A 22,676-nucleotide genomic window follows, 5' to 3' on the forward strand; every position below is an offset into this window, starting at 1 on the left:
TCCTCAGGAAAAACCACCAGGCCTGGGTGTGCACAGGGCACAGCCAGTGCTCCACCAGGCATGGCCAGTGCTCCTCATGGAGGCTGCCAGGCTGAGGGATGACTGGCCCCTGTAATCATGCAGAAATATTTTCACTGCTTGGATTTCTTGTTGGCCGGTTAAGAGGTGTGGGGTATCTTTACTTGCCGTTCTACAAGTCTCTGTGTGACCACGTTGTCCCCAGTACATGCGGAGAGATGTATTTAAGCACTCGAGTACTGTTTTCCCGGCTCTGCGTACACAGACACACAAGAGCGTGCTAGGGGTGGTGGAATGGCTGTGTTTGAACATGTGCAATAGGTGTGAGCACTAAGGAGAGGTGGAGGGTGACAGCTGGGAGAGAGGCAGGGTGTTGGGGTGAGCTGCTGGGAACAGTCGGATGTTGGAAGGTGCACCAGCCAGAGCAGGTGACTGTGCTTTCCGGTGCACCAACTTCCAAGGTCCTGCAGTCTTCCAAACATCTGCAGGTTCAAAGCTAGGCATGTTTTTAGAAGTGCAGTGCAGTTGAGTTTGGGGCCAAATTGATCAGCATTTTAAGAGTTCCAGCCCAGAACTGTAAAGCAAAATAAACCCAGGCCTCCATTTGCCAAAGCCTAATGCGTTAGCCCGCTCTTTCATCCACCCTTTCCTTCCCTCCCCTCCAGAAACAGTCTCACCCAATTTTACTGCACTGTAATGGAAAATAGGAACCAGAATGCACTGGGATTTTTACCAAATATTTTAGTGTCCAAATAGGTCCCACAGAGCTCTCACCAGGTGATTTTGGTTCTCTCATTAAAAGTACCCACCTGGGATAAAATACTAACAGCATTAATCCTAAAAGACAAAATACAACAGAAGAAAGAGTTGCAAAGAATATTAAAATATCTGCATATGAATTTAGCCAGCGTCCACTGTCCTTTTAACATTCAGAGTGATCTTCCTCTGGAAAAAAATAAATTAAGGTCAACACACAAACTTCCTCTGCTTCCTGGAATTCTTACATATTTTCACTATGATAACATGATTTGTGTGTGTGTAAATGCAAGGGGAGAGGCGGCCGAAAGCTGGCGGAGAGCCCCCTCCCCCTCGGTCCTGGGAGAATGCCTGAAGCATGAGCTCAGCTGTTCGGCTCCGCGCATGGTGTCATACACTTCCACAAGCAAATTCACAGTGACATTAAGAAAAGAAGATCTGGGGCCCTAGTCTCTAAAGTGTTCACAGTGTCCACGAGACAGCTCCTACATAAAGGGCTGTTTATTTGTTGAATTAGCAAATTGTTACCCGTGGAGGGGGTTGAAAATATCTGAGCAGTCCTGGGGTTTTCTTTGGTACGGTCACAAAAATGTGTTTTCTTCTATGTTAGTTTGCTCTGAAAGAAGCCCAGGTCTTTTCATTTCTGCTTCTTCCACCCCACCCCCCATATATAAATACCCATAAAAAAAAAAAAAAAAAGGTAGCTCACAATTAGCCATTAATTAAGTCTTTTACTGGTTTAAAATAAATAATTGCTGAAAGCTTAGGACGAGGATCTCAGCACAAAGCACATCTGTACACCATGGTGTGCTTCTGAGAAACAGAATTTAAATGATTTGCATATGGCCACCTAAATATTTAATGGGTTTGCAGTTTAGGAAGGCAGGCTTAAAACTCTGCTGTGCAGCCTATCATATCCTCTGGCTCTGCTGGCTATGTTGGGTCAAACGTGTTGTTATTTTTAGGGCCTGATCCTGGAATTTCAGGAGCTGTCGGAGCACTTGGCACCATTTTAAACGGAGGCTCCTCTCCAGCGTTGTGTCTGTGCACAGCTGAGCCTAGGACACGTTTCAAGTTTCTAAAACTGCTGGAGTGTTTGAGAATCTTTAAGCCAAAACCTGGCAATGTTGTTCCCTTCACAAAGAAGTTTCACATTAGCATGGTATCAGTTCTCAAGCTGCCTTACAGCCCCTTCTTTCTTCCCCTGCCCCACCCCCCCGCCGCCATGGCCCGCTATGTACACGCTCCCAAACCCAGCTAAGCATTTCGCGGGTGTGCAGGGCTGAATGCACATTCACAGGAAACAAAACCGTGAGATACTTTCAAAAATGCAGACACACACAACGCTTCTAGACAGCTACAGGCAGGTGCAGTGTTTACGCTTCAGCTGACTGTCCGGTGTTACAGCGGGACCGAGGCATTCCGATGGGACCGCGCTCCAAGGCCACGGTAAAATATTAACTGAATGGAAAAGTTAAAGAAAAAGAAGCAAGCTCTTCCCAGTGGAATTGTAGCATTCTCTCCTCTTCACATTCTTTTGAGCTCATTCATTCCTTTGAGCTGCAATAACAAGTCAGCTCTTTGTATATGGCGAGACTTGTAATGGAGAAGAGAGAGAAATTCCCTCTGAAGCAGAATCCTGTCTTGCACTTTTTCCAGGGATGGCAATGCTTCTGCTCCAGCCACAGATAGACTTCTTCCCAATTCCACTTACAGGCAGCCTGACTGGCACAGATGCCTGGTCCCTGTGCTTTAGAGATCAAGTCTCCCATCACAAATATGCATCCAAATAACCAGCATTTTTGAAGCCCTCATTCCAAGTACTCCATCAGGTAAACACTGGGGCTGGGAAGCCAATAGCCCTAGGGATTCTTAATCTCATGCAGAGTCAGGTTTTACTGGCCGAATCCTGGCAATCCAAAATTCCTGTTGACCTCAATGGGAGTTGCAGGTGCTTGAAAACCTCTCAGATTTATGGATCGCTTCATTCATCATTCCACTGCAGCCTTGTCTGGACAGGAAGACAGTAACCTTTAAAGAGCAACACTTCACAACCATTAAGGAACTAATATTTTATGCATTTGTATCACAGTTGGCTCCAAAGCCAACCTTGGCAAGTGTCTGGAGGTTTCTCCTGAGAGTCATTTTGTCTGTTAATACTGCTGCTCTGTTTAAGGTGTTTAAGGGTTGTTTCTCTGATCCTTCTTCATTAGAGGTAATTGAATAGTTTAGAAGCCCAATCGTTGTTTGGCTGAGTCTTCCACTCAACAACCTACTGATTGAATAATCGCTCACAAGACACAGAGGCACAGAAAGATAAGTTTATCGCAATTTTCTAGCTCTCAGAACATCTTCAAAGTGCTTGGCAGGCCACTAATTACATTTTTATAAACAGCTGTGGATTCCAATCTTGCCAAAAAGCAGAAAGATGGCCATAGTTTGTGATTTCAGTTTTCCTACAACTTCATTGGTGACTTCGGCAGCAACATTCACTGCACAAACTCCTCACTTGGGGAAAAAAAACTCCCTCCAGTTGCTTTGCAAGGAGGTTCTGTGCAACCCCAGGTGCCAGCCCCTTCCTGCAGGCTTCCGAGCAGCTCTGCGTTCTTTCTGTGCTAAGAGATTTCATTTCACCACCCCCAGCGAGACAGAGTCTACCTTCTGCCTGAGGCTGAGCTGCAGCTCAGCCATGCCAATTATAAAAGATGCCTCCCAAACGTGTATTCCTGGTTTCCAGAGTGACTCCGAAGTGCTACCACACCTATCTTTAGAGTGGCTAAAAGTTACCAAGAGGCAGTGTGGTCACAGGGAGTCACATACCGTGGGGATGAGCATAGCATGAATTACTAACTAGGCAGCCTGGGACACTTGGATTCTCCTCCCAGAACCCCTAAATGACAAAGGCAAATCTCTTATTTTTTTGTGGGTGAGTTGCTACTTGGCACTGCTGGAACATATCATGCCTTGCTTCCCTCATATATGGGCATTACACCTATTTGCCTCCTCCCCCACCTCTTCAGGCTGCTCTGTGTCAGGTGAGCCCCAATGAGGAAACTGCTCCATTTCATTGCCATAGCTTTCAATCCAGCTGTCTTGAAAACACTTTCCCATAGCCCCTATGGAAACTGGGATACATGTTCATACCAGCACCTTTCCAAAACCTTTGAAACAGTGTGAATCCTGGGGAATTATGAATGTGTGATTGCTTTCATCCTCAGACTGCTGACTCCCCAAAAGCCTCAGAATCATTGCACCAGAAATTGTATCTAGATCTATGGTTAAGTGTCCAGAGGGCAATGCAGCCTGAGCAGAGTGGCATGACTGCTGCATACAGGGGAAGGAGTACAATAATTCAGCAGCAGGCTCGTTCTAGGGTCACCTGTGCTATAGCTATTTCAAGTCCATCCAATTAAATGATGTTAATTAGTGGTAGTTCTTTTTTCTAGAACAATCATAGCTGTTTTTCCCTGTCTAATAATGGATGATGCCACCACCTTCAAAAGTGATTTCTAAGGACTGATTAAGGAATATTTGTTCAACTTAGAGAAGAATGAAGGCCTACATATATGTTAATATATCCCCATAACACAGAATGGCTTTCTGTTGTTCTCCTCTGTCTGGAACATGAACAGTTTATATAGTCTCCTGCTGCATCTAATTAGTGGATCTAATCCTTAAATTGAAACAGTAGAGGCTTGTGATTTTTAAGTCCCACGTTTCCAGGCTCTATTATGGAAAAAAGGCTTCATCAAAGACTCAAGAGATGCAGTATTATGATATTTAAAAGCCAGTCAGATACAGCCAGAAAATAAAGGCATGCTCTGAAGCAGTTGCTTGGCTGTCTTGGTTCATATTCACAACACAGAGGGAAGGTAAACTGCTTTCAACATGGATATGTGGGAAGAACTTGGCCTTGCACAACTCCTTCCTTGGTACTAGCCAAGATAAAAATACATCAGGATTACCAGCATCTAGGAAACTAGCATATGGTGCTACCACAGAATGTAATATTAATATATTTAGAAAACCATTATTTTTCTCTTTTTGAGCAGTTTTTCATTAATCGAGATGCCATTCATTCTCTGCCTGGATTTTTCCTGCATTTTTCCCATGAAAAGAGAGGATATGCTTGAATTAATTTAATTGCCAAATGTTTTGTTCAAATAGCTGTGGCAGAAATAACTTTTCCTAGCCAGGTTAAATAGCCCCTTCAGCACAGCAGTTAACACGTATTGTTGCTGTCAGCCCCTCTGCATTGATTCGGGATCATACTGCTATTAGTGCTGAAGTGGCTTGGGAAGTTGCAGTGCTTCCTTTTCTCTCTCCTTTCTTTTTCCTGCAAGAGCAAGAGGGTCTCACCATAATCTGGGAATAAGTTGTTTTCAAATACCTTAGGAAGAGCCAGACTACTCAAAAAGAATTCAGGGGTTCATTTCTGTGGGGCTGCACTGTGCATGAGGCAGGCATCAGCCAGGGGGGACTGGAAGCTGCTTCCCACCTTTTCCATCCTCCCGTGGCAAAATGCAGCTTCCCGCAATTTAACGTGTAAAATGCAGGTGATGTTGCTTCAGAAAGCAACTGGAAGGCAGAGCAGAGCCGGGTGATCACCATCACCTCTCTGGGAGGGAACTCCTTTGCCTGTCCCAGCTGCACCAGCCACAGCAGCAGGAAGGGAGGGAAGCTGATTCATGTACCTCTTGCAATCTTTACCTGCAAAGGTTAGACTGGCTGGTCCTGTGAGGGCTGTGCCCTGTTCTGCTGTTCCCAAAGTTAATCTATTCTGTGCTGTACATAAACAAGTGAGGGTGAAGTGAGAAGTCAAAAGAAAATACAATCCTGTTGATTCTGTCATTTCTGCCACCGCTGTCAGCCCTGAAGATTTTTTATTTTTGTAAACAGAGAAGTCATTATGACAGGCAAGTGACTTGAGAAAAGTGATGGTAAAACAGAGGTTTCTTTTTTGGAGAAAAATATAAAACCAAGCCCATTCTCAGACCACTGAGATGGATAGGACCAAAGGGAGCATGCAGCACAGTTGTCAGCATCTTTCTCCAAATCCCAGAAATGCCACTGAACTTTCATAAACAGCTAATGACTGAACCATAAAGGTCCAAAACCTTTTGAAATCTCTTGTTGGTCTTTAAAGTCCCCCTGTCAGTGGGCAGGCAGCCTGGTGCTGTCCACAGGACCGTGTGCCATGTCCTGGCAGCAGCGGCTGCAGCAGTAGGTCAGAGACAGACCTGTCTCCACCCAGGAGTATTTTCCTTGGGAAGGGAAGGCAACAGAGTGGGTAGCTGGGATTAGAGGTGTAAGCACAGCAGAAGTACCAGAAGTAAGTCTTAAGGACTTAGGGCCAAAATAAAAAAAATACTGTGGAGGAATGTGCTGGGTAACAAGGAGCAGAAGATGGGCAGGAGAACAGTGGGACTGGGGAGGGGGGACAGTCTGAGAGGACACAGATGCTTGAGCTCCCAAGGGCTCACAGTGGTATTCTCCTTTCAATCTGCCCTTACAAGTGCTGGCAATTCAACTATTGGCCCTATTTTACAGTTACTATATCCATCATCCTTTTGCACTTGCATGTTCTGTAACTGGCTTGTAACAGATCTGTACCTAAAAGTAGTTAAATTCAAGCTGTTTCTTGATTTATATGAGAAGTCTGAGGCTACCTGTCTCGTACTTTTCTTTGGGGGACCTGGAGGGAGGGTAGTGTAATTTCTCAGGATTGTGCCGCCTTACTAATTTCAATAACCAAATGTATAATTCCGGATGGATGCCATACTTTTGTTGATACTGTATCAGACATAGAAATGCATCTTAATAGTTGTTATTCGTTCCTGTACTGAAGGGAAGTAAAGCTTTATTTTTTGGCTCAAGAAATCTGACACTAGTTGAGACAACACACATTTTTACAGAAGGCTGCAGCCGCTAGCAAGCGGATGCATATTTATATGACAGGATATGCTCAGTAGCCCTGGGAAACCAAGATTTGAAATCAATAATTTCTAGTAAATCACAAACTGACATTGGCAACATCCTAGTCTGGCTGAATATCTGTATCATCACAGACACTCTTCTTTAATAAACAGAGCATACAATGTTTCATGCATTGGTTTTGCATTTTCTTGACAACTGCATAAAAGTATAATTTCTAAGCATGATCCAAGGGATCTCTGACAAAGGGAAGAGGGTAACATTTGTCTCTGTGGGCTTTATGGTTTTAAATCTCAGGGCCAATTCTGCCATCAGGTAGTTTATGAATATTCATGTAAATTGTTTTGAGTTGAAAAATATGTAACTTTGCCATGTATCTGGCATGGAAAGAAAGGTTTGACAGTCATGAAATAGAAAATGCTTTAAAAAATAGTGTCAGCTGCAGCAAAGAGAGGACAGCTTTAGGAATGAAAGGAAAAATTAAGGAAGAAAGGTGTGTTTCCAAAGGAAAGAAAAATTATATGATCCTGTCTTAAAAACAACGAGTATAGAAACATTTTCTCATGCTTAGATATTTAAATTTGGAATATCTTTTATCAGTTATGGGTCAGATTCTGCCTTTTTGTTGTCTTCTAGAGGAGTTGAGGCAGGTCCATATGTCCTTGATCATTGCTTGTGTGTATGAACTGTGAGAAACAGCAAGGCTAGAATTATTACTAAACCTTGTTTATGTTGTTATATCTTCTGAGTGGTGTCTTATTGCAGTCAGGTACAGGAGTCAAATAAGTGCGTCCCATTGCCCAGGCCTGTCATTAACTTGGAAATTTGGCAAGTGATGCCTGTCACTGTTTGCTCCTTGATCCAATCCCCCGTCCTTGGGCTGTGGAAGCTGGTTTTATGCCCATCTGGCTGCTGGAGCTGTGCAGCAACTGACAAATGTGAGAACACTGCCGAGAAAAGGCATCTCCTGGGTAGCGACAGGCATCGCTCACACGGGCTCGTTTAGACGATGCCTGTGGGCTCACGGGTACCTTTCGGTCCAGTGTGTGGTGGTTTTCATTCTTAGATGTAGCTGAGGCTGCAGGTGAAATGCTCAGCCCTGCCATCCCACACACCTGCAGCCCAGCACAAGGACTGTGCTTGCTGGGCAGAGCCAGCAGCCGGCATGCCACAAATCAAGGGGGATAATGTTTTATGCACAAGTCAGAAGTGGAAAAATGTCATTTATGAGCAAACATTTCAATGTATTGTTGCTAGCAATAGAGCTATTAGATGGGATATTACATTCGCTTGTATCATCTTCTGTGCTTTTAATGGAAAATCTTATTAGCTGCAGGAGGTCAGAATTGAAATGTCTGTAAATCTGCTACAAAAACAGTCCATAGAATCACAGAATGGTTTGGGCTGGAAGGGACCTTTAAAGGTCATCTGGTCGAACCCTCCTGCAATGAGCAAGGACATCTTCAGCTATATCAGGTTGCTCGGAGCCCTGTCCAACCTGACCATGAAAGTTTCCTGGGGATGGGGGATCTACCACTTCTCTGGGCAACCTTTCAGTGTTTCACCACCCTCACAGTAAAAAACTTCTTCCAAACATCTAATCTAAATTGACCTTCTTTTAGTTTAAACCCATCACCCTTTGGCCTATTGCAAAAGCCCCTGCTAAAAGGTTTGTTCCCATCTTCCTTCTAGGCCCCCTTTATGTACTGGAAAGTGCTATAAGGTCACCCTGGAGCCTTCTCTTCTCCAGGCTGAACACGTTGGTCATAATTCAGCCTCTCTATAGATTTTGGCATTGACAGAGGGGCAGCAGGTATTTCATGTTCTTGTAGCATTGCCTCCCAGCCTCAGTCATGGTGGGGATCTGCATTCAGAGCGCTTTGCAGATTTCTGTATGGCCTGATTGCAAGGGGAGAGAGTGAGAGGTAAAATATCGCAGAGCTAAATCTTACAGGCCGGATTTGACTCAAGTGAAAGTGGAATGCCTGGATGAGATCCACAGACTCATGTTTACATGAAAAGGTTTTGAGTAGCTGTCTTGAGTTTGGGATGTCAGTAGAGTTGTGATTTTGCCTCGTGCAAGCAAGTCTTGATCATCTGTGTGTTTACCCCAGCACACAGGTAATCCCTTCCACTTCTGAGATACTTGTACATAATGTGAAGCATGTGCTTAAGTGTTTCTCTGAGCTATGCAAATAATTGATTTCTGAGTTTAAAATTTAAGATCAAAGGAGATCAATTTGGAACAAGCATTTGGCAACCAATATAACAACTTCATTTTAACCTATGCTATAGTGGAAGATACACACTTCATGCTAAGTACCTTTCTGTGAAAATATGAAGAAATTACTCATAGAGTTGTAATCTCTTAATTCCTAAGCAGGGAGATTAAATTGGTGTCTATTTTTCTGTACAAAAGACAAAGTTTTAATTCACTTAAATTTATATAATTTTCTAAACTAGTTCATGTACCCACTGAAATGGTAGCACGGCAGGCCATCCTTTGATGATTTTACCTATACATTCTTCCATGGAAATTCATGTAAATAATGATTTATGGAAGGGAAAGTTGATCAGCTGTGTTCTTCTTTTGTGTCAAATGAAGGTCATGCTGAAACCCTTTAGTTAACTGCTCACAAACACTTTTTCCTTGAAGCTTCTTATTTTCTTAAAAGTAACATTACTTTAAAAAATTAGAATTTATTAGAATTATCAATTATAGACTTTTTCTATATGACATAAAATTACTTAATGTAGCAAGCATTACTGAGGAAATTAAAATTGTTTATTGATGCAATTTATCTATTTTCAGGTATTTCCCATATACTTCCAGTAGGGAAAAATCACGTAGTGATAGAAAAGAGCTAAACTGAAAAAATATATATTTAGATTAGATATTACAAAGAAATTCTTCCTTGTGAGGGTGGTGAGGCACTGGCACAGGTTGCCCAGAGCAGCTGTGGCTGCTCCACCCCTGGAAGTGTTCAAGGTCAGGTTGGATGGGGCTCTGAGCAACCTGGTCTAGTGGAAGGTGTCCCTGCCCATGGCAGGGGGTTGGAAGTAGATGGTCTTTAAGGTCCCTTCCAACACAAAACACAGCATCATAGAATGGCTTGAATCTATGAAAAAGAACATGCAATTTCATGTTCAGAAATGACGTGAGATGCTGCTTTACTCAACACATGATGTTACTGATGGTGACAGCATCATGGCTTTCAGAAATGAATTGAAATTTTGCATGCATTAGTAATTTCATCCCCAGTATATTATGGTGTCCTATGGGGAAGTACCGAAAGGACATGAGCCTTCCTGGTTCTGAGCATCAGCCAGTTACAGATTGGCTTTGCTTAAAAAGAAACTTGCTAAGAAACTTGCGCCACTGCCTGCAATTCAACCTGCAATTGTTCAGTAAAGGTTTCTTTTCTATCTTCTGTTGCATCAGCTATTGCCTGTGGTCAGAGACAAGATACCAAATCAGCTGGATCACTGATCTGATCTAGCGTAAGAAATGCAATACTGACCAGTCAAACCCAAGGTCCATCTGGCCAAAGCCATTGATTTCCCTTGATTTCAGGTTGCAGACGTGTAAGAAGAAAGCATCACGTGCTTTCCGTCCATCTGGTTCTGACACATTTGTGAATCCTTCAGTGAATCTGTGGTGCATCCTTGGGCTGCTCAGTTGCCGCTTCCCTTCAGTGTGCAAGGCGTGCTGTGGAGCATCCCTTGTCTGCTTGGACTTTTGTTGTCCTTGCTGATGTCAGGAGCACCCAGAGGCCAGCTGGGAATCAGGCACAGTTCTCCTGGGAGAACAGAGTCCCACCATTATGTTTACTTGGATGCTCAGTTTTAGCATGTTTAGTTCACACCAACCTGGGAGATGCAAGTCTTTTTTCTAGCCCTTGGCCATCTTATACTGGCAGTGCCTCTTGCTCATACAACCCATCAAAGCTGTGTCTGAGTGAGTGATCCTTTCCCTTGGTGAACTTAACGTTGGGCAGTTATTTAGGAAAGTGCAGCTTTCCAGCTAACAGTTCTCCTTAGGTAAAAAAAATAATGCTTTTCAGAACCATGGAGTAAAAGGCTTGTTTAGGGTTTTTTGGTTTGTTATGTTTTCTTGGGGTGGGGTTTTTTTGTCTTGTTTTGGTTTTTAGTTTTTTGGTTTGTTTGGTTTTTTTTTTTCCAGAAAAGAGTTCAAAGCACCCTTTTCATCAGTTTGTTGTTTTTCAGATACAGTTATAACTTCTCAGCTCTCAGACTCTGGCTTTTTAGTAAGACATCTCCATTTGGAAAGAAACACTAGTTCTATAAAGGAATGAAGCAAACTGTATTTTCTATGTATATTAAAGATGCTAAATGAAATGTGGCAAACTACTGTAAAATTTGTAAAGAATGTGATTAATCACAGCCAGTCAAGCCCAGATTTGATGGCCAGTGTCAGGGGAAGCATTTGAGGTACTAGGATACATTCTGTCAAGCCTCATGGCCATAACAACAGCCTTGATGCCCTTAGAATTGCCTCTCTCCTGCAAAATCCTACAGCTCACTTTTTCAAAATAAGACAGAAGCACAGCAATAAGATAGTCTGCAATTCGCTTAGGGGAGGCCTAACCTGGGAAGACAAAATACTGCCCCGAAGAAGCCAGTGAAAGTTTTGTTATTGATTCCAGAGCAGCCAGGGATTCCCCCAGGCCAGCTAGAGTAAATATCCCTAAAGAAAGGGGTCATAATTTAATCACCAAAGACCAAAATTGCAGCCTTGGAATCCCCTGCTTAGCCATTACCCATCACTGAAAATGAGTGATCTCTGTGAGGGATTTGTTAAATGCTCACGCTGTCTGGAATTAGGCTTCTGTCTACACTCAAACCTGTCCTTGTGCCACTGTACAGCTTTGCCCAATCAGCCTAGTGCACCAGGCTTGGCAGGATGGGAACATGGGCACTGGGCTCCCAGAGTGAAATCCAGACCCTGAACAGCTCCAGCCATCAGGTTTGGAAAAGAAAATGTTGCCACAATTCTGCTGTGGAGTAACTGATAAAAGCGCTTGTCTCGATTTGACTTTCCTCTGAGAGCACATCCCATCTTAGAGAGGAGAACACAAACCACTGCCTGGCAAGCAGATCCTCTTGGCAACTAAAGGCAGCAGCATAGTTCCTGCTGCTTGAGCAGGCATGGACAGGACTCCTGTACACCCTACTCACATCGTCTTCCTTTTGAGGAAGGCTTTTGGTCTAGTTTTATGAAGTGATCAAAGCAAATGACACTTCTTAGGAAATACTGTCATCTGTCAGGAACTTCAGATGTCTGGCAAGAATCATAAATGACAAAACTTCTGGACCATGACTGGTATGCACTGTAGGTGCTGCATAGAAAAACTGACATGGTCCCACTGTTCATCATCTGCTCACGGTGTTGTCAGTAGGTCCAGCTACAGAGTGTGGGAATCCCTGTGTGTCCCTTGTTTCATACGTGTGTGTTTTAGTCCAAAATGCTCCAGGAAGAAAGATGGGAGCCCTTACACAAACATGTATCTTCAGGGGAGCGTTTCCAACATTGCACACTGGGCAGACAGTGGCACCTCCTTGCAGGTGGAGCTTAATTCCATGATGAATGTGTGTCTTCACTGAGCCTGCTCAGTGTGTTAGCTCTTTTAGATCTCATGCTGATGCACTAATGCTGTGTTTGAGCCTCAGCACCTCAGGCAGGGCTGTAGATTTGATCTGGACAGCAAACCCAAACATCAGTTGTCAATACAACCCCCTCCTTAGACACTGAAACCTTTTGAGATCTGGCCCTCAGAGGCTGTAGAATTCAGGGTGTTTACACCCACACAAGTCTATTATTTTTTGTGCTTCTTTTTTTCAATTGACAAAATACATCAAAGTAATTTTAAATAACACATAAGGCAGAAACAATAGAAAAGCTTCCAAACAGTGTAAAGTGAAGTACCACAAATACTGCTCAGGGAAGTGGGCCCATTGTTACAGCTGTCACAGGCAAGGGAGAGGCTTCAGCAAAGCTGAAAACCAGTGTTTCTCTGTTAATGAACTGATATTGCCCATATTTATTAACTCGAGGTACAAAGATGGGTTTGGTGGTCTATAAGTTTACTGCAAGTTGACGATGACTGCTGTCCAGAAAACTTTCAGGAAAGTGAGGCCAGAGTCTGGCTCTACTTTTATATATTTGGCTACAGTAAAAGGGTATTCAAATAACTCTTTGTAATTTTATAGAGATAATTTACTAATATTACTATTTCAGGAATGATTTAAGAAATTAGGCACTTTATTACAAATGCTACTAAGTCTTCTACATCTCATCCATTGAGTCAGTGTACTGGGACAGGGTTTCTAGCATCTCTGATCTATCAGGACAAGAGTGACAATTGTACTGATTTAGCAAGGTAATAAAATGAAATTATACCAGCAATTATTTGTAGACCCACTGTGCTCTTCTAGCTGCCTGCAGCTTGCTCTTCCCAGTTCTTTCTGCACAGTCCAAGAGGAGGTCTGAACAGGTTCTCACCTTTCAGTTGGTGGTCTATCAAAATGAATATTCAGAGATTGCAGCTTGTAACAAGCACATTTTTAGTCATATGAGAAGTGTGTGGCTTTATGGGAGCTCCCTATTTTGAATTGTACCTGTCTTCAAAAATACATGCACATAGCACAAAAGGTGAAAATGAAACAACTCTACTGTTTCCTTCTTGGTAACCTGGGCTCACCTGTGTGAGACGAGTTTAACCCTTTTATGAGTGTTAGGAGTGCTGAATATCATATCATAGGGCATAAAGGGACAGGAAGCTACGCTCTGTAACAATAACTCAAACCATTACACTTCATGCCTCGGGCTCTCTTTTCAGTGGTTTGTGCACTTTGATTTAGAAGGGGAAAAAAAAATCAATTAATTGCCAGTACCTTTTTGACCTACCCAACTTTGTGTTAAATGAACCTGAAGCTCTACAAGGAAGGCACTAAACATGCTAAGCAGCTTTTTGTGTGTTAAAATTCGGACCACAGGCTGGATAATTTTCACCTTCATGCCCAGAGAAAAAAAATAAAATCCTTGGATCTGTGAGGTGTCCAGTTTCTGTAGAGAAGAAAGTGTTACTTCCCCTTTAAGCCTGGAGCAGTCCGTGTGTGTGTGTGTGTGTGTGTGTGAGTGTGCGGTCTGTGTGTGTGAGTGTGTGTGTGTGTCTCCTCCTCTTTGAGTGACACAGCACTTAGATATGCCTATCAGTAACTTAAACCCCACAAACTCCACCTTCTAAGTGAGGAAGCTGTGGGTTGATGGAAATGTAGTGAGCAGATCGAGACAGACAGTGAATCATTAGCAAACTGCAACGCCAGGATGAACTTGTCTGGAACCTAAAAGGCGAAAACAGGCTGCGAGTCCTCTGCGGCGCTGGGTTTGCTCCATACAGCCAAAGTGGATCTAAAAGCCGGTTGATCCCCAGTCCAAGATGCTGCTGGTTTCCCAGCGGGTAGAAGCACCACGGATGGAGCCACATATTCCAGTAAGTCGCATTTGAAATCGATATGGGCTGGGAAAGTAGGAGCTGGTTTAAAAGGACTTAAACACCCTCGGAATAGTTGCTCGCCGGGCTCGGCACGGCCGCAGCCAGGCTGGAAAGTTTGCAGGGGCGGTTCAAGAAGTGCCCACCTTGGGCTGGCTCTGCCCGCGGGTCCCGTGTGCCGGGGCCGCCGGAGGGAAGGGGACAGAAACTTGAGGGGGAAATTTCGCTCTCCCTTATGGCGAGAGCTCAGCTCGGACGACGGAGAGGAGGGAGGGAGGGAGAAGGGGGTCTGTGGGCTGTAAAATGGTGGTGAAGAAGATGATTTGCGGTGCGGTCCCAGGCACGGCGGCGGGGCGGCCAGTGCGCGGCGGCGGGGGACGCTCCGTGGGTTTCTGTGTCATTGCTCGGGTAGCGACGCGCTGGGCTGCGGGAAGAGGCGGTGAAGGCTGCGGGAAGAGGCAGTGGATGCTGCCGGGGGCGAGCGGGAGCGGGGACCCGCCGGTGCACCCGGCGCCGCCAGCCCGCGGGTCCCCGTGTCAGTGCGGCCGGGCGGGCTCAGCCATCGGCGGGGGATTTCCAGCTAAACTTGGATCAGACAGCCAGGGGAGGATAAACCCGTCATCGCCCGGGGACTCCGCCGGGAGGATGTCACGCGTGGAGGGGCTAGCGCCGGTCCCTGTAGTATCATTTTTTTTTTTAATAACTCCTGGTATTTGTGCTGGCAGTCGCGTGCCTGGTTATTTTGGGAGCCTGAAGCTCACGTTCGATAGGCAGCATTGCGAACAAAAGGCTGACGGCCGAGCCCCGGAGGAGCCCTGGGTTGTTGCTGAGGGCAGCGCGGAGCCCGGCGCTCAGCCCCGCGCTGGCGGAGCTGCCGGCGCGCGTGTGCGGGAGCAGCCCCGAGTGCGGGAGATGGGGCCGGCGCGGCGCCTCCGCCGCTCGCTCCCAGACCATCCGTGTGTTCGGAATAAGAACGCGTGAACAAAACGCGTGCTGACTCACGCTTTAAACTGTTTTGGTTTCTCATGCTGTGATTAAGATCGGGGTTCAGCGCGATCGCAGGGTAAACACGGCGCTCGCTGGCTCCGTCCCACGTCCCCCCCAGGCAGGGGCTGCCCCTCTCCCCCGTCAATAGCCGGTCCCTCCTCCCGGTCCCTCCTCCGCCGCCTATCCCGGCCTGTTGCTCGGTCCGGGACAGCGCCGGGGTTGGGGGCATCGCGGCTTTTGTTCGGCTTTGGCCGGAGGGGGATTGTCACCAGGGTGACTCGGAGGGATCCCGGGGAGAGCGGCCGTTTCTGGGAAGAAAACGGGCTTTGGTTTCCTTTCACACCGCCCGCTCTCCCCTCCCACCCCCGCCCCCCCCCGGAACAATAAATTAAAAGGCCGCTTTTGTTTTCCACGGTGCTCCCGGCGGGGGGGGCGGCGGAGCCCGGGGCCAGGCAGCGGGGCTGGGGGGCTCCGCGGAGCCGCGGCCCGGCGGGACCGTGCGGGCAGGTCCCCGGTGCGGGGGACGCGCGGCCGCCGAGCCTCGTCCCGTCGGAAGCCGATAAATCCTTCGGGCACCGGCCGCTCGCAGGGAGCCTCCTGGAAGAGCTTTCCTTCTCCTCCTCCTCCTCGGGCAGCGGGGGGCACCCCGCAGTCCCTCCCCCGACCCTCCAGCGCGGAGATTAACTGCGTCTGGCCCCTTCCGCGGGCCGGGGGCGGAGGCGCCGGGCTCCCACCCCCCCCGCCGCCGTGCGGCCGCCCCGGCTGGGGCGGAGGGCGGGCTGTGGGAGCGCCGGGAGGGCGGAACGCTCCCCCGGTTATATAACGCGAGTCTTCCCCTGCTTAGCCCCGTAATCCCCGGGTAATGCCCTAATGCCGGTGCCCCCGGGGGACTGGGGGGCAAAGGGTGGCCGCTGCTCCCGGTGCTCCCCCTCTGGGCCGAGCTGATGGGGGAAATAAAGCTGCTGATGTGCGAGATGGACCATATGGTGCCTCGGGGAAGCAGGGAGTTGGGACGGCCTTGAACCTGCCGGTGCCGGCAGCTGGGTGCTGGCCCCCCGCCCCGGGTTTCCCGGGCATCCCGGGGTCGGCGCGGCCCCCGCCGCCCCCAAACCGGGCTGCCCGGACCGTGTGGTACCAGTGTGGTACCCCTGTGTGGCAGTGGGGAGGAGCTCGATGCCGGAGGAGAACAGCGGGGGGGAAGGCACTGATAGCGCTCTGGGGAGGAAGCCCCCGCGCACGGGGGGTTCTTCGCTGCGGCCGCACTCCCGAGTGAAAGGCGGCGAGAGCAGTTTGAGTAAGTTACACGCGAGCACCTAAAAAAGCAGCGATCTAGTGCTGGCACTGCCCATTTTCAGTTCTCTCTCCCTGCCATATGTTTATAGGAGAGAAAAAAAAAACCACTTTGGGAAGGATGCTCTCAGCTGAAGGAGGAGGTGGGCTGGGGGACGAGGTACAAGGAAATTCCATGTTAGGAAAGCATTAGCAAGGGGTGACTTCTAATGTTTTCCTGCCACTGACGTTGACAGTGACACACATGTGTGGGTTGATATTGGAACGTCACAGAGTTTTTAAACTCAACCAGGAAATAGTCTGTTGCTCAGGGATAAAAAACAAATAGTCTGTTCTGTAAGGCAGGTAACATGCAGTTAAGAGCCCTCGAGTGAGTGAAAAGCTGTTCAATGTTTAGAATTGAGCAGCTCAAATTTAACTTAGCTTTTTATTTTCAGACATTTTTTTAAATCCTATTTTTAATCCTTTTTCACTAATACTTCAGAATCAGAAAAGCATATATTGACAGGGCTTCGCTTTTGGTCCCTTGTAACTAAGTACTTCAAACCTGCAAAGTCTCTTGGATTTTTTTAAAGCTAAGATAGTTGTTAAAGGGTTTGAAGGGGAATTAGTAATTAAAGGAAGCAGTTATATTTTTAAAAATTCTTTTGTATGGCTTCCTGTTAACACAGGGTAGGAGTGCTTTATAAATACAGTGGGTTTGGTTTTGCTTTTTTACTGACCCTGTTATAAATGTTATAGTGTGGCAGCATCCAGAGATTTAAAATGGGATTAGGAAGCTATTGTGCAAGATGCTTTCTGAACACGCAGGAAGATTTGCTGGAAGAGTTCATGATCCCAGGTGTCAGGCTGACACTCTTGCCCTGACTTAAATGATCAGGGCAACCTGCCTGGATGTGACTGTAGGACAAGGATTGACCTAAGAATGGGCTTCGTGAGAGAGACAAAAGTTAGGGAGGCAGAAGGTAACACAAGGGCAAGGACAACAGTAAGTAAAATCCCTGAGTCGTCCTGTAGGTTAAGTACAGTGCAACTCACTGGTTCCCAGTCATTTAATCAATAAATGTTCTGTGCTACTTGCTACTCTGATGAAAGTTGCCTTAAAATAACTTTTATGAGTGCATAGCCATGGGAATGTGAAGTAAATCTTGGAGGAGCTGTGTCAAATGGGTTTATCCAAACTGGGGGATTGAGTAGTAGAAGGTTGAGCTCCTGAAACAGGGAACGAGGCAGGATTCCCAGGTTTTCATTGTTCCCTGGTGCTGGCTGTGTCAGCGTTTTTCAAGATTTAGGCGAAGGTGACTATAAGTTACGATTCATTAGTAATTGGTATGGTCTCCAAATAAAGATAGTTAAATCAGTTTAAATGGTGCTGGCACCTCTCCAAGGAACCCTCTTTATATCTGACACATTTGCCGCTCACTTCTTTGAGGAACAATTAATATTGTACATTGCTATTTCTTCCTCTGTGGGAAGAGCAGTGGTGTAACTCACTACGAAGGCTTTCTGCCTGATGTTCCAGTTTGACTTGCTATGTTTAAAAAAAAACAAAAAAACAAAAAACAGAACCAACATTTTGAACTGAAGGAAGCAGAAGACACACCAAGGCTTTGCGTTGAACTATTTTATATCAATATTGATTTTTAAAGGGGGTTTGTGTTATAAAGAGGGAGCTTTTATGCCCCTGAGCTCTTTGGCAATTATCTTCCTGCCATAAATGTTGATACGCACATAATGGATGTAACTAAAAAATCTCCTTATCCCAGCAGAAAAGGCTGACTGTTTGTTGGAGCAGAGAGAATGCTGAGAGTGTGAATAGACAAACCCATATGTCGCTGGTGAGAGAGATAAATGATGGACGAACAGGAGTTGGTTACTATGGATCAGCACAATAAACCAATTCCCATCATACACCTCTCTTAATAATATACCAGTCTCAATGCCATTGACGGGTAACCTAGGTAGCACCAGTCAACTGTAAGTTTTTCAACTGTTCTTTTATACATCTCAAAGAACAGTTGGGACATTTCTAATTTTTTCAGATGTTGAGTGCTAAAATTATGCAGAACTTCCTTCCTTGCCAGTAATTTTCAAGGGGAACTTTAAATCATTGCTGTAAAATGCCAAATGTGCACAGTAGCACTGTGTACTTGTAGTAAGTTTTGTGTTGTGCACCCCTAAAAGGGGTGCCCTTGAAAAGGCAATCGTTTAACAAATATGTGAAGAAACTGGTTGGTGTTTATTAGTACCCTTATTAGGGTTGTTTCAGGATTGGACTGGATATTGGAAGATACCAGAATATTGTTTTAAGCAAAAATAGAAAAAAGAATAATGCTGTTCAATTAAAAAAAAAAAAAATCCCAAACCAGCCCTGCAGAATAGGCAGTGATATTGATCACAATTTTAACTTTCTGCAACACATTTCAGAGCTGCCAGCAGCTGAAGGGAAACTTTGCAAAACAGTGTGTGCTTGTATCACAGTCTCCTCCCCTTATTCTGTATTACTACTTTTAGTGCTTTGCACAGATAATTGAAGTCTTTATCACTTAAAGGTTTCACTTTATGTTCTTGTCTTCTGGTAGATCTCTTTCATTGCAGTTGCTATGGACTTGCCTGTTAGCTCTGTTCACAATGGAAGTATATCTCAGGGTGACAGTGTAAGCAGGGCTCATGGCTCTTAGGATGCAACTCCATGGTTTTAGAAGTCACCAGTTGCGCTACCAGAGAGCAATGCAGTCAGAGGGATAACGTGCAAATGCAAATGAGCTAGGAAGAATTCTTATTCCTCTTGGGAGCCCTGCTCACTGATAATATTTTTCATTTTTTAAATAGAGGAAAATGTATTACTAAGTCATTACTTTCTTTCAAGAGGAAAATACCTTCTTTGTGCCGTGTTTACTTGCAAAGCTCTTTCAGAGCTGTTTACTTTGGTGTGCACCTTGGATGAACTGCAAGGTGTTTGTTGGGCCTGACGGTAGGAGAGTACACCCAGCTTTCTTCTATCAGGCCCAGACTAGCAGTCCTTTTCTCATTTTGTAGTAGATAAGACTCAGTTTTCATCCTGGAATTATGGGCTCAAGGATCAGGCCCTTGAGTAGGGACGAGGGATTGTTGTGTGCCCCTATCCTGCTCACGCTTGACTGAAGGGGGGAATGAAATGGAAGCGAAGCAGGGCTCAGATATTGTCTCCGATGGCTGAATTTTACCTGGATCTTTGCTCCTGTGGGGGACCAGTTGTGCCCAAAGGGAAGAGCAGGGGAAAAAGCTGTGGGTTTCCTTCCTCCACTCCCTACCCCGCAGCCCAGCCAGCTGGACTGGCTGGCAGACCCGTGCTGTGCCCAGGGAGTGTGTGGCCAGAGGCTGTATCCGTGGGGCCAGTGGAGAGCCAGTGGGGCCCAGGCGTGGGAGATGCAGCGGGATGCAGGATTTCGTACGGCCCTTCACTCCGAGCGCTGCCTCATCGCTACAATGAGCCATTGATAAGCACTGACCTGATTAAAGGGCTGCTGCTCACGGGAGGCTGGGGTGCGCTCCAGGCCTCCGACGGGGCTGCCAGGCTGGACAACATTCCTCTTTGGGAATGGGCAGCCAGGCTGAGGAGGGGGAAAACAGTATTCATTGTCGTGCCCTGTCCAAAGAGATGTGCCGTTGAGAGCCACACTGGTTTTCCCTGCAAGGGACTTGGCAGTTTTATTGATAAAGGAGTGTTACATAAGTACCCCATCAGGCATGTCCTAATTTGTTAATAATTGATGATCTGGGTAGTACAGAAATACTGGTGGTGTTAATGGGCTCCCACATGGATCTGCAGTCTCTACAGGCCTCCTGTGTGACTTCTACTTGAATTGTAATACAGGCATTTTACTTTTTTTTACTTTTTTTTTTTATTTTTTAAATTTACTTGGTGATCCCTCTGCAGGTGCCTGTTGTGCCTTCCTGTTTGGTCAGGGACAGCTGGGGACTCAGTCTGGTGCAGACATGATCTAGATTGCTTCTGCAGGGCCGGGTGTTACCAGTGGGATTGTGTCATCCCATGTCAAGCAATCTCTTGAGTGGCAACAGCATTAACCCAGAGAGAAGCCGTTTCTTTGCACCTTCCAGCTTTGGAGGGAAGATGTCAGTCCAGTGGGACAGAGGCAGTGATACCTCTGCAATTCCTGCACCAGGATTTACCATAAAAACCAGGGAGCCAGGACACTTTTCATGAAACAGAGTGCCTTTCATTTACCCTCCTCCTGATAAGAGGTTGTGTTTGCATGCATTTAAAACCCAGCTACTTTTGTTGTGCCACAGCTAGAGAGATTGGAAAAAACATTTACCTCTGTTGACATGCACACAAAAGAAATACTTGCTGGGTATCATCATCATCATCATGATCTGGCTGCCTCCTTCTTCTTGTGTTCTTTTTCTTTTTCTTTTCTGTGGAAGTTTGGTTGGGTTTTTTTTTCTCTAGAATTAAGTACCTCAAAACTCTGAGCTGGTTCGGGAGTTACACCGACCCCGGATATACCTGGTTACTGCTTTCAGAGTAACCCAGCACATTTACTCTGTTGTGGGCAATGAAACCCATTACCTGCATTAAAATCCAAAGCAGCAAGGTAACTTTCTAGTTATGTTGTGAAATATAATGCCATTGTTCGCTTTTATTAACATCTCAAGGTGGATTACACGGCGGTTACAAGCCTGTTCTGCTGGGCAAAAGACTGTCTGTAATTTCAAGTGGCTGATCTTGATCAGGCAGTTCGAGTGGCTGCAGCAACAATCCCGTGGAGCTCTAAATCACATTTGTCACAAGATCTGCCTGGTAGTATTGGCTGCTCGAAGACTTACTCCGACTTCTCAGCATTCCATCCCTTCGGCTGGATCGCAGCGGTGAGGGACTTGCCAATCTTCCCTGTTCTTTGTGCCTAATTCTGAAAGACTGGCAAGCATTATGCTCGGTTTTCTGAAGAGGGCCCAGCTTTACTAAGCTGCCTGTCTGTCAGGGATTAATTTAACCTCTAATTACTACATTTTCTTCACAGTTTGCTGCACACGAGCGTGTTATAACAAAAGCACAAAGAAGTATGTCATTTTATTTAGCCACTACTCTGAAATTAATTTAGGGGGTACAGAGTCAGATCTGACACACTTGGTGTAAAAATAATTGTACTGGCATTAGAATTAAAGTACATAATCTTGTTGTTTCTAATGACACAACAGTACTAGTGTAAATAGTGTTGTTAACTCGTTAGTCATAGCCACAGTAATAGAAGTGATACCTAGTTACAGAGAAGCATTCAAATAAGCATCACAGCAAAAGTTTCCCCAAAATAATTAATGGTTTCCTCAAAATAATGCATGGTTTCTGCTTGATTCTCATCTCACATTTTGGTTTAGGATTACATGTCTAAGAGTAGTTGCTTTTTCTCAAAAGGTGTGCCAAATTGCAGTAAACAAACATTTATAATGGCTTGGGTTTCTTCCAGCCTGGATAATGATTTTTTTTTTTTTTTAAACATGCAGCATCATGGGAACAGTACAAAAGGCCGTATGTCCTCTTCTCCCTGCTCACACTGACATCAGCAGTGCCACAGTTCACGCTGCATTGAGAGCAGCCTGTTGTCTTGAAGGGAGTGAGTCTGCTCCTGTTACGAAACATGGAATGAATTTCTTCTTTTCCAGTTCTGTAATATATAAAACAAAGGCATGTTTTTTTTTTTTTCCCTTTGGAAAGGTTAGTCTTGGGAAATGCAGCCTGTCTGCAGTTTAGGTAAATGTAGCTAAAAGAGCTGTTGTTACATCAGAAAAGTGCAGTAGTTCTCTTGTTATCCTGCCCCATGTTCATCACCTCTGAGCCAGACTTGTTGAAATTATTTTGAAAATGTGGTTTCTCACATAGCGTTGGAACTGAAAAATCATTGGTTATGTACTGACAGTTTATTTCTAATGGAGACAGAAGATTGGTTCTATACTTTGTATCACGTATTCAAATTACAAAGCATGGGCCCAACTCACTAATTCTCCTTCAGTAAAAACTGTAACTGCATTTGATGGGAAACTTCCCCTAAAGATTCCCCAAGGTCAGGTAGGACACAGTTACAGAGTCACATCTTGTATTCCCTTTCTCAGAAGGAGAATTAATGTGGCATCGTTATCCAGGCTTGTGACAACAGTGACACAGGATTGCCAAAAAGA

The 22,676-nt window shown here is 45.5% G+C and overlaps 1 protein-coding gene across 5 annotated transcripts in view; it reads left to right on the top strand.

Moving 5' to 3' along the window:
* MAMLD1 (mastermind like domain containing 1) overlaps positions 1 to 22,676 on the top strand; it is a 256,661-nt gene that overhangs the window by 161,018 nt on the left and 72,967 nt on the right. Inside the window, exon 1 of one of the 5 annotated variants that reach the window (XM_064669752.1) lies at positions 13,913 to 14,222. The exons of the other annotated variants lie outside the window; for them this stretch is intronic. Within the exon in view, the coding sequence (XP_064525822.1) occupies positions 14,169 to 14,222 (54 nt within the window). The 5' untranslated portion in view covers positions 13,913 to 14,168. Of the gene's footprint in view, positions 1 to 13,912; positions 14,223 to 22,676 lie in introns of those variants that run through there. 5 annotated transcript variants of the gene reach the window in all.

The sequence above is a fragment of the Pseudopipra pipra genome, chromosome 13, assembly GCF_036250125.1.
Source record: "Pseudopipra pipra isolate bDixPip1 chromosome 13, bDixPip1.hap1, whole genome shotgun sequence".
In the NCBI taxonomy this organism is placed as follows: Eukaryota; Metazoa; Chordata; class Aves; order Passeriformes; family Pipridae; genus Pseudopipra; species Pseudopipra pipra.